The 14,382-nt window shown below is 31.4% G+C and overlaps 1 protein-coding gene across 1 annotated transcript in view; it reads right to left on the reverse strand.

Annotated features, from left to right (window-relative positions):
* LOC118183739 (neural-cadherin-like) overlaps window positions 1–14,382 on the reverse strand; it is a 544,211-nt gene that overhangs the window by 27,475 nt on the left and 502,354 nt on the right. The window contains exons 17-21 of the mRNA XM_035353337.2: window positions 11,366–11,530; window positions 6,918–7,239; window positions 5,749–5,979; window positions 2,967–3,226; window positions 338–597 (exon numbers count right to left, since the gene is read on the reverse strand). Coding sequence (XP_035209228.1) covers window positions 338–597; window positions 2,967–3,226; window positions 5,749–5,979; window positions 6,918–7,239; window positions 11,366–11,530 — 1,238 coding nt within the window. The remainder of the gene's footprint in view (window positions 1–337; window positions 598–2,966; window positions 3,227–5,748; window positions 5,980–6,917; window positions 7,240–11,365; window positions 11,531–14,382) is intronic.

Genomic DNA, 14,382 nt, shown 5'->3' on the forward strand with positions numbered 1-14,382 from the left:
ATTACAATAATAAAGCACATAAAAATAAAAATTTTAGAACATTCTATAATCTAATTAATTTGAGGGACTATGTTTACTTTCAGCATAGACCATACTAACAAAAATTTCCTTTATACAATGATATTAAATTTTACAAGTGGGTGAAATAATTAAGACATTATATTCATTATTTGCTTCAACAGATAAATAATATAACTGATTGAGACATATGTTATAGTTATACATAAGTTTTAAGCAGTTATTAAGCATTTAATTTATTATTATTTTAAGCAGTTGTTATTAATTAAAAATCAAATGATATGGACCCTAGAAAGATTTAAGTCGGAAAAACACTCACCTAACCATTGATTTCCCAGCTTGGTCAGGATCACGGGCTTGGAATTGTTTCACAACATATCCAATAGTAACATTTTCATAAACACTAGCCTTTTGTAGAGGCTTTGAAAATTCTGGAGGATTGTCATTTATATCGATAAGTCCAATAAACACTTTTGAATAATCAATGTGATATGTATTTGAAGTTTCTCCACCATGATCACTAACTTGGATTGTGATATTAAAACCATATCTTTGCATAGGATCTTCATAATCCAAAGGCTGAAAGGAAAAATACATACCAATTAATTTACTAATTCAAAACCAAATGCTGCATGAAATTAACAAATGAAGTGCCATAACATAAATCAACATTTCTGATTCCAATGGCTGCAGTAAATATTTTAACAGAAATCATTTAAAGAAAAAAAATCTTATGCTGTAACTTACACTAGCATTATAGTAAAAATTTATTGCATAATTTTAAGTATTTTCTGTTATTCATACTTTGTTTTATATACATTTTTATTTTCAAAGGATATAAATATGTGGGACTATAAGCACAGTGTGCATGCTAAATACATTATACCAACCATAGTTTTTGGTATTAAGCATCACGGAAACTGAATTTGTTACTTAAGATCACTATACCTTTCCCTCTTTGAATTTGTTTACACACTAATTATCTTTATTAATGAATATACTGTATTCAATGTGATAGATATAAAACAGTATTTTAATTTAAAATTTAGTTTTTCTTTAAACTAACTTGAAGCACAAATTATTTTTTCAATATCGAAAGAAAATTATATCCTTTTAAAATGTGAAATGCTACCAAGCCCCATAACATTATATCAATAAAAGAGAGCCTTTTTTTTCCAGATGGCTGATTATGAACTAGGGCACATCAGTTACAAATCCAAAAACTATATATATAAGAAAATGTAAGAAAAAATATGTAAATCAAAATGAAAACTTAAATTAACACTAGCCCCTTAAGTTTTCATTTTAATTTGGATACTTCTGCTCACTATTTAAAAAACAGTAGTAACTTTTTTTGGACTGCAAAATTTCTAGATTAATCCTATCATATGGCATTTACATAATGATGATGGTGTAACTAATTCAGAACTCAGATGGTGTAACTAATTCATACTCAAAATTTCAAGAACTGAAACTTTTCTCTTAACAAACTGCCATAATAGATACCTATGTACTTTGCTCCTATCATTGTTCTTACTAAGATGCTGTTTCACTGCTTTCTTCTTATCCCAAGAATATTATTACATGCATATGCATATATATATATAATTGTAAGAAAAATAAAGAATATATAAAAGATTAAATTAGCAATGTAAATTTCCGTTCTCTATTTTAAAAATGGTATCCCCTCTCTGCACTGTGTCATTTCGAGACTATTCTATGTCATACGATTCTTACGTAATTATGATGATGTGAATGGAGCTAAAACTCAACCAGCCAATAGTAATTTTAGAGCAATATCAACTGTTCAATCAGAATGTATTGAGAACCAAAACTAACTCAGTCTGACTTGAGATTTCATCCTGAACATTACGCACTTTCTTTCTACGTTTTGCCTTAGCTGGACTGCTGTCTGTATGCTGCTGCTTTCTTGCTACAAAGTTATCAAAAATGTAACCCTTTTGGAACAGGCACATTTAATGTGCCGACTTGTGTGTAAAGATATAAAATATAAAAGCAAACTTCTAAATTTAATTCACTATAACCTCTTTTATTTTCTATTTCATTTAGGAACTTTGTCTATCTGTCCTAAAAATAGCGCTTAAGTCTAAACTGCGTCATTCAAATTAATCATGTGATTTTACGTAACCCTTAATGCAGATGCCTCTTGACCAATCACCTAATTATAAACCAAAACTCAAAACTGAAACTTTTGCCTGCCCCCTTCTTTCTCTGCATTGCTACTGTGACATTCACTCCCTTCTGGCTTATGCTTTCATCCTGTTAAGGCACTTTCGCTTAAGCTTTCCTCCTAGCCAGAATCTTTGCAGCTACCTTCTTTGTTCAAGGAATATGTGCTGATCTAACAAAAATGTACAGCGCATAAGACGTTCGTCCATATGTGAACCAAATATTACGAATCCCGACTTGCTTTCCTCAATAATAAAGCTCTCTTGAATCTGGACAAGTTTGCCTTGCCAAGCTTTTTCGCTACTCATTTTTTATGCCACCTCCAAGCTCCAAATCATTCATTTTATATCATGACATATATAATTCACCCATTGTGATTATACATGAAAAAAGAAAAAGTTCTAATTATTATAAAAATAATGAGAGAGAAACACTAAGGTTTCAAAGAGTTTATGACAGCATTCAGATATATAAACTGGAATCTAAAAAAAGCAAACTGCAAGTGTCGTCACATTTAGCAGCTACATAAGTATTGATTTTATGCCTATTTTTTTATTTCCATACACTTTTTAGAACCCAGAACATACAGAAAGAGTAAATTATAATCTTCTTACATTAAAACTGTTATGTTATGTGACACAAAATGTTGAATCATGAAACATTAAGTTTTCCCATTTTTTATTTGTAAATTTACATAATAAGAAAATTCATACACTAAATTTTCACAGATTATATTTATACAAAAAGAAAGCACAAACCTTAGCAACTTTAAGTGATCCTGTGCCATCTGAATTAGTAACCATAGTAAATTTATCAGCTCCAAATGTGCTGTTTATAACCTTATAACTAAAGCGATTAGTTTCTAACAAATCTTCATCTTTCACAGAGACCACCAGTATTGGAAGCTCTGGAATATCATCTCCTTCCGTCTCATCTACTTGTACATACCACTCCTTCTTTGTAAACACCGGGGGCATATCATTGATGTCTCTGATTTTGATAGTAGCAGTACCAGTTCCTGGGAAAAAAAGGACAGTTATTTCATGGCAGAATTATTATCAATAGTTTTTTTTTAAAAAGCAGAATCCCATCTATGCAAACTAATTCAAGAGGTGAGGTAATACTTATTTTGGGGACAAGTGTTATTTTTTGCATAAAAAATATAAATTGTTCATTTTTACATACATCATTTTTGACAATAATGTTTTTTAATGAATTCAAAATCAAATAAATGTCAAAATTTGGTAAGTGCATGAAGGAAATATGCATCTGCAGTAAAAAAAAAAAAAAAAAAAAAAAAAAAAAAAAAAAATTACATTTTTATTATGCAATTCAGGTAATGGTGATTTTACTTCTACCATTATGGATGGCAAAAAATCTTCTGGGGCATAATACAAGACTTTTTTAAAATAACTGACTGAAATCTTTGAATTCCATTTTGGACAGTTTCATCAAAATCTCTTTAATACAATGCAGATATTTCAACAGATAAATTCTGTTAGCCTTCTTTAAAATGAAGATGAGTTTAAATAATGAGCATAACTACTAATTAGGGAAACTCGATTGATAATACATGAATTTTTTGGCATATGTAAATATACTCCGATCAGTTGTTTACATAAATTTGTTCTTTATTCGTCAAAGGTTTTCTATATTTCATTGTTTCTGCCTCAAACCTCCAATGACTAAAAAGCACAAGAGTCAAAGTATGCCTTACTTTAAATGGAAACGAAACAAAAAAAAAAAAAAAAAAAAAGAAGAAGATATGGAAAAGTATGTAGTACTAAATTATCTTTAGCAATCTATAGTTTTCACCCCTTTCTCCTGTAAAGAGACTGAAAAGAACCAATAAATAACTTTCAAGTAAGTTATATATCTATTTGTTCAATTTAAACAAGTTTGAGCTTCAAAAGCCAAAAAGAATGTTATTAATACCCTCTAAAGACAATGCAAAACAAAACTGTAGACTGGAGTTGGAAATTATGCACTTTACGATATCACCCCTTAAAATAAATAAATAAATAAATAAATTTAAAAAAAAAAAAAAAATCGCAAAACTGAAATTTTGGTAAACCTATTTCCTTTATCTTGTTTCTCCTCATCAGTAAACAAACCAGAAACACTGTAATCTATAGCAGTACAGCAATGATATGTTGTAATGTGTATTCTATACCAGTACAATTTGTGGATTATCAGATGGTAATCAATAATAAAGGTCAATTAATTCTTTGTATCATGTAACCATATTTATAACACATAACCAATTTATTTACAAACATTAAATCAAACAAATACATCATCACACACAAAAAATTTGAATTAAGAATACTACTTTTCTACCCTAATCTCCTCACCTCACCCTTTAGAGTAGTCCACATGAAAAGATGAATCTTGGATAAAATTCATGCCTGAAATTGCAATCTACAAGCTGATACTAAATTAAGCCACTAGCAGGTGTGAGATGATATCATCTAACATAGACTAAGATAGTAATAACTGATAAGTAATAGACTTCTCACTTGATATTACAAAAGATCTCACTACATGAAAAGTATCAGAGCATGTAAACAGCTTACAACTAGTCCGTCAGCAGTGCAGCTCAATTGTTGATTTCAGTGAGATCATTAAGCAATGATTTCACACTCCTTTAATATTGTTCTTCAGCCATAAGAAATTGGGCCAAAATGCAATTTCTCTTAAAAAATGCTTAATTTAATCTTTAAAAGTTCCCTGATAAACTAAGAAATTCTCAAAACAGAACAAGTATTAGCCAAAGAGTAAAACTGCTGAACAATGGTAGTTTGACAGCAGTTAATGCCCCAGAAAACTGATTGGCTGTAGAGAAATTTTCATAGTTTTCTCCACATGTAATGTGACTATGAGCCAATTTCCTTTCTAAGGAATTTTCCTTTAAAAATGTCCTAAACAAAAATATTTCCTTTACATAGATATCTCTGAAGGACTCAGCCATAATCTGAATTATCCTAATTCTCAATTCGAGAGAACTAAAAATTTGCTGTTAATAAAAACTCATTTCTCAACATTAGAGCTAATGACTTCATTTAGCTTAAAAAAAAAAAAAAAAAAAAAAAAAAAAACCCAGCAACAGGCTTATAGTCATAATAATTCTTCTGATGCAAATAAAAGCTAATTTTTAATTTAAGTTGCTGATATTCCTTTTAGTGATAATAAATAATGACTTTACTTAGATTATTATTAAATACAGCCTAACAGGGAAGTTCTCAATGACTGAGAAAGTGCAGTTAATATGACAAATGCTATTTGTGTCAGCACTTTTTATCTCCTCCCTACATATTTACTTCTATTCCTTTCTGTCTTCAATAATTATTGCTGTAGGGTAGGATTAATGCATATTTAATACAGAACAATGAAAGAATAATCTAGATCACATTATCAAAAGAATTCATTGTTGCCAACTTAAAGATAATGTAAATTCTTTGAAAAAAAAAACACAACCAAATGGGAATTAATGTTAGTTAACAAGTTAAAAACACTATATTATATTGCAGGACAAAATACCTTGAAGGCCCCCTCCATCTGTAGCTACAACTTTAATTGTGTATTCTGAAATAGCTTCACGATCCAGGCAACACACAGCAGTGGTTATTACACCAGTATCTTGATCAATGGCAAAAATCAATTCATGGTTTTCATTTACTTGATTCTGCTCAATTGTGTATTTTAATTTTGCATTTGAACCTTCGTTTGGATCATCATAATCAGTTGCAGTCATTGTCATTACTGTCAAACCTAAATAAACAAGAAAAATATGTCTTTTAGATTATAAACACTAATGAAATAGAAAAGAAAGTTTTTAAAAAGGTTTCTCTTTATGAAATCTGGTGTGATTTCTTTAGATTATAATAATTATGCAAATTAATACTGCCCATTTCCATTCAGTTACATGACAAACAAAAATATAAATCACATATAATACATATATTATTGAATACATTAAAAATGAATAAACACTTCCTTGTCCCTTCAAATACATGACAAACAAAAATATGGATCACATAAAATACAAATATTATTAACTACATAAAAAATGAAAACCAATTGCTGTTTTCCTAAAAGAAAATTAAAATATAACATTCTTTACAAAAATTTGAAATCTGAAAACCTTTAGAAAACAACCTAACATTTTGAGGACAGATTTTTATTATTAAAATTTTTTACTTATTAAAATGCATACATTTAATTTTAATTAATTTCAATTTTAAAAGTTGCTCTACTTTTTTTCGCATTTCCTTTTTAGATGTAAAATGATAATAAATAACAAAAATTAAGAAAAAATAGTTACTGCTTGAAAAAAATGAAAGAGGTTTTTAAAATGTATACAGAAAACAAAGTGCAAAATTTTGCAGTCAACCCTTGTAAGAGTATTAAAAAACTAACCTTTTTTTTTATGACACTAAAATAACAAAATTTAAATAGTTGTTCTCTCTGTCTCTCTCTATATATAAAACCATTCTTCAAATGATTAATTTAATGCTGTCTTTAGTAATGCACTTCTTTTACATTTAAAATAAATGAAATATATATAATTAAATTACAATAATGACTGTGACCTGATTTCATCAAAATTGTTTCTGTCAAAAATCTGCTTCAATGCTATGAATTAAATGGAATTAAAAAGTACTTTTAATATGGGTAAAAAAATAACAAAATAAAAATAAATCCTTTACCAGTCGTTCCATTTTCTGTAACATTTCCAGAGTATATAGCCTGAGGAAAGAAAGGAGCATTGTCATTGATGTCCTTGAGATTGACAAGCACATCTGCATAGCCAACAAGGCCTTTCCCATCTTCGTCTGTTGCATAAACAGTGAATCGCCATTGAGAGCGACCATGAGGCAGATCTCTGTCAAGGGGTTTGAGCACATAGATTTCACCAGAAGTGTCATTGATGGCAAATTTGCTATTTTCAATCTTTTCTTCAATGCCCTGACCTGTAAGAAAGTAGAGTATCTTCGAATTCCGGTCCAAGTCGCCATCGGTAGCACTGACCTGAAGAAGGAAAAGATTTTTCAATCACAGGAAATTTTCTTCTAGCAACATGAGATATACCTTCAATGATACTTAGAATATATCTTCAAAAATATTTTTTACAAAAATGAAATGATAATAGATCAGGTTATAGAAACTGCTATAAAATAACGCAAGGAAAGAAACCAATGATAAAAGTACTGTAAATGCGTTTTTCCAGTGCATACACGGACTATGCGGAGAAACAAATTTACCATTTTCTGCGCAGCTTAATATTTAAAGCGCAGCTTAAAAAAAAGCTTAATATTTATTTGTTTACCTTATTAAACATTTCTTTCAATGTAAGTTGTTTAAGTTGCTTCGTTTTATGTGTTAATACTTTCTCTTTAATCCTATAAACAGACATAATTTCTTGTTCAGTTACAAAGTTCCGCTGTTCAAGTCCCGTTATTGCTGTGTCGAGAATACCGACTAACTTGTCAATCGAAATTTTTTCCTTTTCACTAACCTCTTTGTCACCTTCTTCATGTCATTATCCATTTTTTGCTGCAATTCCACTTTTTGTTTGACGGACATCGAAACATAATTTCGTTTTGTAGATCCTTTGGGAGCTCCAGCATCGGAAATTCTATTTGACATAATCGAAAGTTCCAGTTTACTTTTATAAAATTGCTCTTACAGTCTGAAAAAAGTAATAAGCCGGATCCAGTTCGACGATTAAGGAACAACGCAATCATCAACATTAACTGAAATAGATAATTAGATAATTTTAGCTTATATCGTCCGTTTTACATTAAATGCGCACGCGAAAACGTTTTCTGCACTTGCGCACACGCATATGCGCAGTCGTAAAGGTCTTACGCTCACGCGTAAACGCCTATGCGCATGTGTCAACGCGGCGCATGCGCAGAAAGTTTTTAGCTTTGAGGTCCGGATTATAGATCATTCCGGATTATGGGTGTCCGAATTAACGACTTTTGACTGTATACATTGTTATAATATGCTCTAATGAACTAGAACAGTGAATAATAACATATTTTCTCCTAAATGAGAAGGACTTAGAATTTCGCATTTCGTAGTAATAAAATTATTGACTGGAATTATTGAAGACAGAGAATTTGATCGTAAATTAAAACCCAATGCAATACATAATTAATACTCAATAATAAAATATGTTACAGTTAACTTCCGATAACCCTGAGCGAATTAAACAGGCGCTGTCCTTTTGCCTTTTATTTACTTATTTTATTTCACATTATTTTTTTATTGCATGATGGAACGATGGAAAAAACTATAAATAATATTCGATCTTTTTGCTTTTTATTTTTTATAATGAGTACAAAATTTTTCTAAACATACGTATAGGCAACATAACAAAAAGTTAGATTTTTTTAATTTCTACAAAACAGATTTTTTTTTAAACCTAAAAATGCTGAGACATGAATATTTTGCGTCGTTTGAAACATTGCTGTAACTGGAAGAATATGTTTATAACGGACGATTGCGAAAATAAAAGTCGGATAAATAGCTCTGTGGAGACGTTATGTAACTAACGTCCTAATTTTTAGAGTAGGTCTATGTGCTTTTTGCTGAATCTAATAATTCAACACATAATTATAGTCTTTAAAAACATAAACAAAGAACGAGAAGAAAAGGCAAAGCAAAGACAGGATTACTTAATTTTCTCTGCATATCTGAAAGCAAAATACTTATGAACCTCACATATTCCCTCACATTCTCTTGTTAACACAAATTTCAAGAATCTTTCATCCAAATTTAATCTGCAAAACCACTCACGTTGAAGTTCTTCGAAAACCTCTTGATCCTCTTTTTAGCAATCCAGGCTCCCTAAGATTCAGATAAACCCTCACCCGGAAAGTTCTCGGACAGGAAGACATCCTTCATCCTAAACATACGCAGGCGAAATAACAATTGCAGAAACAAACACAAAAGGGGAAAAGCCTCGTGAGGAATTCTGAAACTTCTATCATAAAAGTAATCCACGAGCTGGCCCACACATGCAAAGATTGATGCAGGAGAATTGAGCTTTCCACTAAGAAGGGGGAATGAGAGATTTTTGAGATTAATGTTCATTACTTGACGTTCTAGCGTACATTAACGACACCGTATTCCTTTAGATCTCTCTAGTAAATGGCATTCTTGAAAATCTCCATCGTTCAATTCGAAGAGATCCAACATCCGTGACGGATTTAGGAAAAGGGTGGCGCACGTGAAAGATAAAAATGTGACAAAAAGATTTTAATATTCTTCGCCGGAAGATGAAATTATGAAGTAGGTAAAAGAAAATGAAAAATAGTTGCAAATGATGTCACACCACAACTTATAATTCTTTTCAGAAAAACGTTTTCAATAAAAAAAGGGAAAAGAATAAAAAATTGAGAAGAACCTCGTTTCATAGCTCATCGTCGCCCGTAATGTGATTTGAACTCATTATATATGCTGCAACACGTTCCTGTGATTTGGGTGTCGAAGGTTAATTAAAATTATGACCTCCGGAATAAGCGAAGGATTTCGGAAACGATGCTTCACAAATTCCGCAATTATGCTTTGGCATAATTAGCTGACCTAGGAGCTCAATGGCTATTATTAAGCACGCACGCGCACACACACACACACACACACACACACAAAAAAAAAAAAAAAAAAAAAAAAAAAAAAAAAAAACCTTTTGCGCTAAGAAAGGACAAAGTTATAAAAAATCCTCTTTGTTGATTTTACTTACTTGATCGAAAACTTAAACTACACAAAACCCTGATGTTTGAGGTTGGAATACTCTTCTGCTTCTTCGAAAGTAAAAGTTTTCGAATAGTAAAGTTATGATTTAAATCGCAAATAACAGTTCAGGGATAAATTTAACAGCGATCGCATATTTTCTAGATTTTTGAATTTTAACTGGTAGCATAATATACATATATACACTTTTCCTCTGTGGCTACTTAAAAAGAGAAATCTATGTAAATAAGTCATGAACCATACAACAGCTTAAAGGCGATATTCAACAAGCCATTCACGACTTAGGATGCGAAAGAGTTAAAAATTCGTTGGATACAACACGTGGAATCGAAACTAACAATAATCGCTGTTTTGAACATATTTTTAAAATATTGTTGTTTATTTCTATAAATTGCGTTTAATGTTAAGGACAGTGAAAAAAAAAAAAAAAAAAAAAAAGTGTTGAAAGAAAAACCGCTATTCATTATTTTGCGTCATATGTTAAATTAGTTTCATTCATCTGAGGGTTCGGCACCGTTCTCGGTAATGAAACGGCTAAAACGCAATAGATTTGGCGATTCTCATAAATTATTCTCGACTAAATGTTCTGGCCACTGGATTTTAAGTTTGTTCGTCTGGGCTTCATTTTTACTGCATTGTGCGTTTACTAGCCTAGTCAAGAAATGAAGAGGCAATAAGTTATTTCCAAGCAAGTGGTAATAGGCGAATAACAATGTTTCTGTTGTTATTCTGTAACGTTGCAATGTTTCAATGCAGTTTAGTATGACTTTGAATGAGATTATCAAACAAGACTCGCTCGAAATCAAAAAACCAGTCTTGTTTGATAGATCAGATGGCGTCGAAAATGTATTTTATTAACAAAAGGCACTAACAGATTGGCGGCGGCGCCTCGAAGTATCTAGCTAATACCAAAGTATCTATTCTTTTTAAACATTCTTTTAAGATCAGCAGTCAGGATAAAAAATGATTCGGTTTCCGAATCGCTATATTTTCAAAATCAATTTCAAGTAAATACTGAGTTACGAGCAAGGAGAATATGCTGGACCTTTATTAACGTCGATTTACATTGCATTCTGTTACACATCGTTTGCTTAAGTAATATTATGAGTGGCGTATCGAATTTTGGCAAAGCTACTTCGACACCACTACGCTGAACTACGCTCGCTCTCGCTGAAAGGGTACTGGCATCGTTATGCCACTGGTTACGGCACAAAATGGAAAGCAACCCTAATTTTGATAATAAACAATGTTTCGAATATTTTCACTGCTTCATCGAGCAACTTTGACACTAACTTGCATGAAATTCTCATAATTCTCAGGAAAATCCTTTGCTGGAATAAAATATTTACACATGCCTTTCAATGCGAAGAAAAGAAGAAATGCGTTCACAAACCTGTAGGATCTTTTTGGGCAGGCCATCCGAATCTTCTTCCAGGATATGCGTCTGGTACAGCGACTGACTGAATTTAGGAGGAAGGTCGTTGATATCTTTCACCTTAATGTGCACAATTGTGTAGTTGGCGTGCAAAGAGTCCGAAGCTGCCAATGTCAAATTATACTGAAAAAAATGGAGCAAAAATTTTTAATCCGCACACCACTAATAATAATACAATGGATATTGAAATAGATTAATTAATTAAATTAAAACAAAGGATTCCAGATCACAGTATTAGAAATATCTTTTTCAATTATAATAACATCGCAAAAGCTCGTACAGTACTAGTTTGATATATTATAAACTACACCAATTCGGCACAGTGTTTTGTTGATACATCTTCTAATAAGGAAAAATAAGTTCAAAACACTGGGAATAAGTCCCGTATCTGATGTCAAAAACATAAATGAGAAAAATACATTTGGTTTTCCTAGGAAGGTCCTTTGAGGAATGCGTTTTTCATAAAAATATTTATGTAAAAATTATAATTTTAATTTGCAATAGCCTCTTTAATTCTCCTTTCATTCCTAAAAATAGTAAATGCCAATAGTAAATCGCTCTAAACTGTGCCATTTCAAAATTAATCTTTCTACAAAGATTCAATTTCTTTGCATATATCGATTCTGCGGCCCAAAAAATGTCAAACTGCCAAGTTTTCGTAAAAATGAGTTTTTTTTTTTTTTAAATTAGCTCTCAAAATTTTAGCTCCTCAATGTTAATTTAATTTGGTATATATTATATTAGTTTAATATCTCTTTTTTTATATTAAACTTATTTAATTCTCCCTTTCACATTTCGAAATAAAGGTTCATTACAAATAAAATTCACCCATTTTTTTATAATTTATTTGTAATTTTAAATAATTTTTATAAATTTTTCAAAAAAAAAAAAAAAATTGAATTATACTCTATGAAATTTTTAACATCATCTTAAAGTAGATGTATTTCTAGGCACACCATTAGAGTTTTTCATTCAAAATGTTCTAAGATATACATGAATGTACATGTAATGTGTGTGTGATTATGGCAAAGCTTCGGGGGCTATCTGCCTAAGGGGAGGGATGCCTTCGTGGAGGACTTTCTAAGGGAAACTGGCTCGCATACACGTTACACATGGGGAAAACCACGAAAACGCCCATGCAGCCAGATTCGAACCTCGGACCGAACTACCAGTGTTCAGCGACTTTACCGCTCGGCCGCTGGTGGGCCCTGTACATGTAATGTATGCGCGTTTTGAAATTCGGCATATTTTTTATAAGCGATAATAACGCCAATTGTGGTTTATGCACTTTGTTAAATTATTTGAAACGCTCATCTGCAATAAATACAAGGAAAGAAAAATAGGTTGCTATAAATTAAGAAGTTCGCTAAGGGAATCATTCTCTACGCAACTGAAAAGAATGCGCCAAGATAAATTTCTGAATTTCTAAGAGATTTCGCACTAACTTTTACAAAATTTAATATTTAGGCATAATTTGAGTCGTAGGATCGAAATATGGAAAAAAAATGGGCATGTCATTTTAGAAAAAGTCCGATTTTGTGTCAAAACACCTATATTAGAACAATGTTATATATAAATCTAATATATATGCTAAGTCGCGCTTTCGAGACATGAAAAACGCGGTCTAAATTTCGTCAATCGGCCCAATAGAACGGGAGAAATAGAACTGTCCGATTTGGGGGGGGGGCACAGTGTACCATTGTCTATCTATTTTATTTTAATAAAGGCGTTTTACTAAGTAAATAACAGGATTCCACGCCTGTGAATTGTACCTCGCTGTTCGCCATATTCAGCGCAACGTAATATAGCACAATCCGTCAAACATGTGAACAACAAAATATTCAATCGTGAAAAAAAAGGTGAAAGTGCATGGCCACCAGAGACTTCACTACTGAATCGAACAGATACTGCCACAATACACTAACCAGCTAGAGTTTGAAAAACTGGAATTAACTGCACGCTTTTCTAAAGAATACTGGAGTTATACATCGGTGTTGCTTGATTTAAACAAAAGAGGATAATAACACAAAATTGGGGAAAGTTACATAATTGTTGCGTATACTCATTACAATATTGGATTACGTAAATACAACAAAGTTGATGTTGTGGTGATCGCTGCACTGGAATTTTTGCATTTTTACGTAAGTAGATAAATATATGGGAAGAAACCACAAGCACATTTCTCTCTAATCCTTTCAATATGAAGTATGTTATAAAATTAAAAATAAATGGCTAATCTTCGATCCGCGTAAAGAATAAAAAGGTGTCCTCCGTTTAAAATGTTTTTGGGAAAATCTTGTCACTTTCGCGAAATTTCCAATAACTGAATTCGGCTGTTAGAGGATATTAACGAAGTCTCTACAGAAGTTACATATGAAAAAATATCCTCCAAGACAGTACAATTCGTGCTACAATACAAAAGGAGTTAATGCCCCTATCGACGATTCAGGTGCAAATTTGCATTTTGACTGCAGAAGCTGGCGTTTATTTGATCAGAAACAAACCACTATTATGCCAAAATCACATTATTTTCCAGACTTCTCAACCTTTAATTCTGCTATTTTCTATTATTAAGATAATTCTACGGGACAAAATTTTCACATTTCTCTAAAAGATGCGATATGGTCATTGACAGATGCCAAAAGATTCCAAGATTCTTCCAATAATTCCAAGAGTGCCAGGAGCTCCGAAGGAAGTATGTGTGTTCTGAGGCATGTTACTTCGAAGGTTATAATTTTTCATATTTCAAATAGTGGTACAGCTTTACAGATATTTTCGGAAAACGTTTTGAGTATAGGATTATTTCATTTGTTTCCTAAGACGGAAAGGAGGAAAAATGTTTTACGAAATTAATTTAAAAATTTACGTTTCTGCTAATCTACCACGCTTTCAATTCCATTATAACTGTTACTTTAATTTCTATAGGAGATACAAGTTAAAAAAAATGTAATGTTTAGAGTTTGATGTCAAGAGTT

The sequence above is a fragment of the Stegodyphus dumicola genome, chromosome 4 (genome assembly GCF_044657685.1).
Source record: "Stegodyphus dumicola isolate Sdum_Otavi_A_Nest chromosome 4, ASM4465768v1".
Classification (NCBI taxonomy): domain Eukaryota; kingdom Metazoa; phylum Arthropoda; class Arachnida; order Araneae; family Eresidae; genus Stegodyphus; species Stegodyphus dumicola.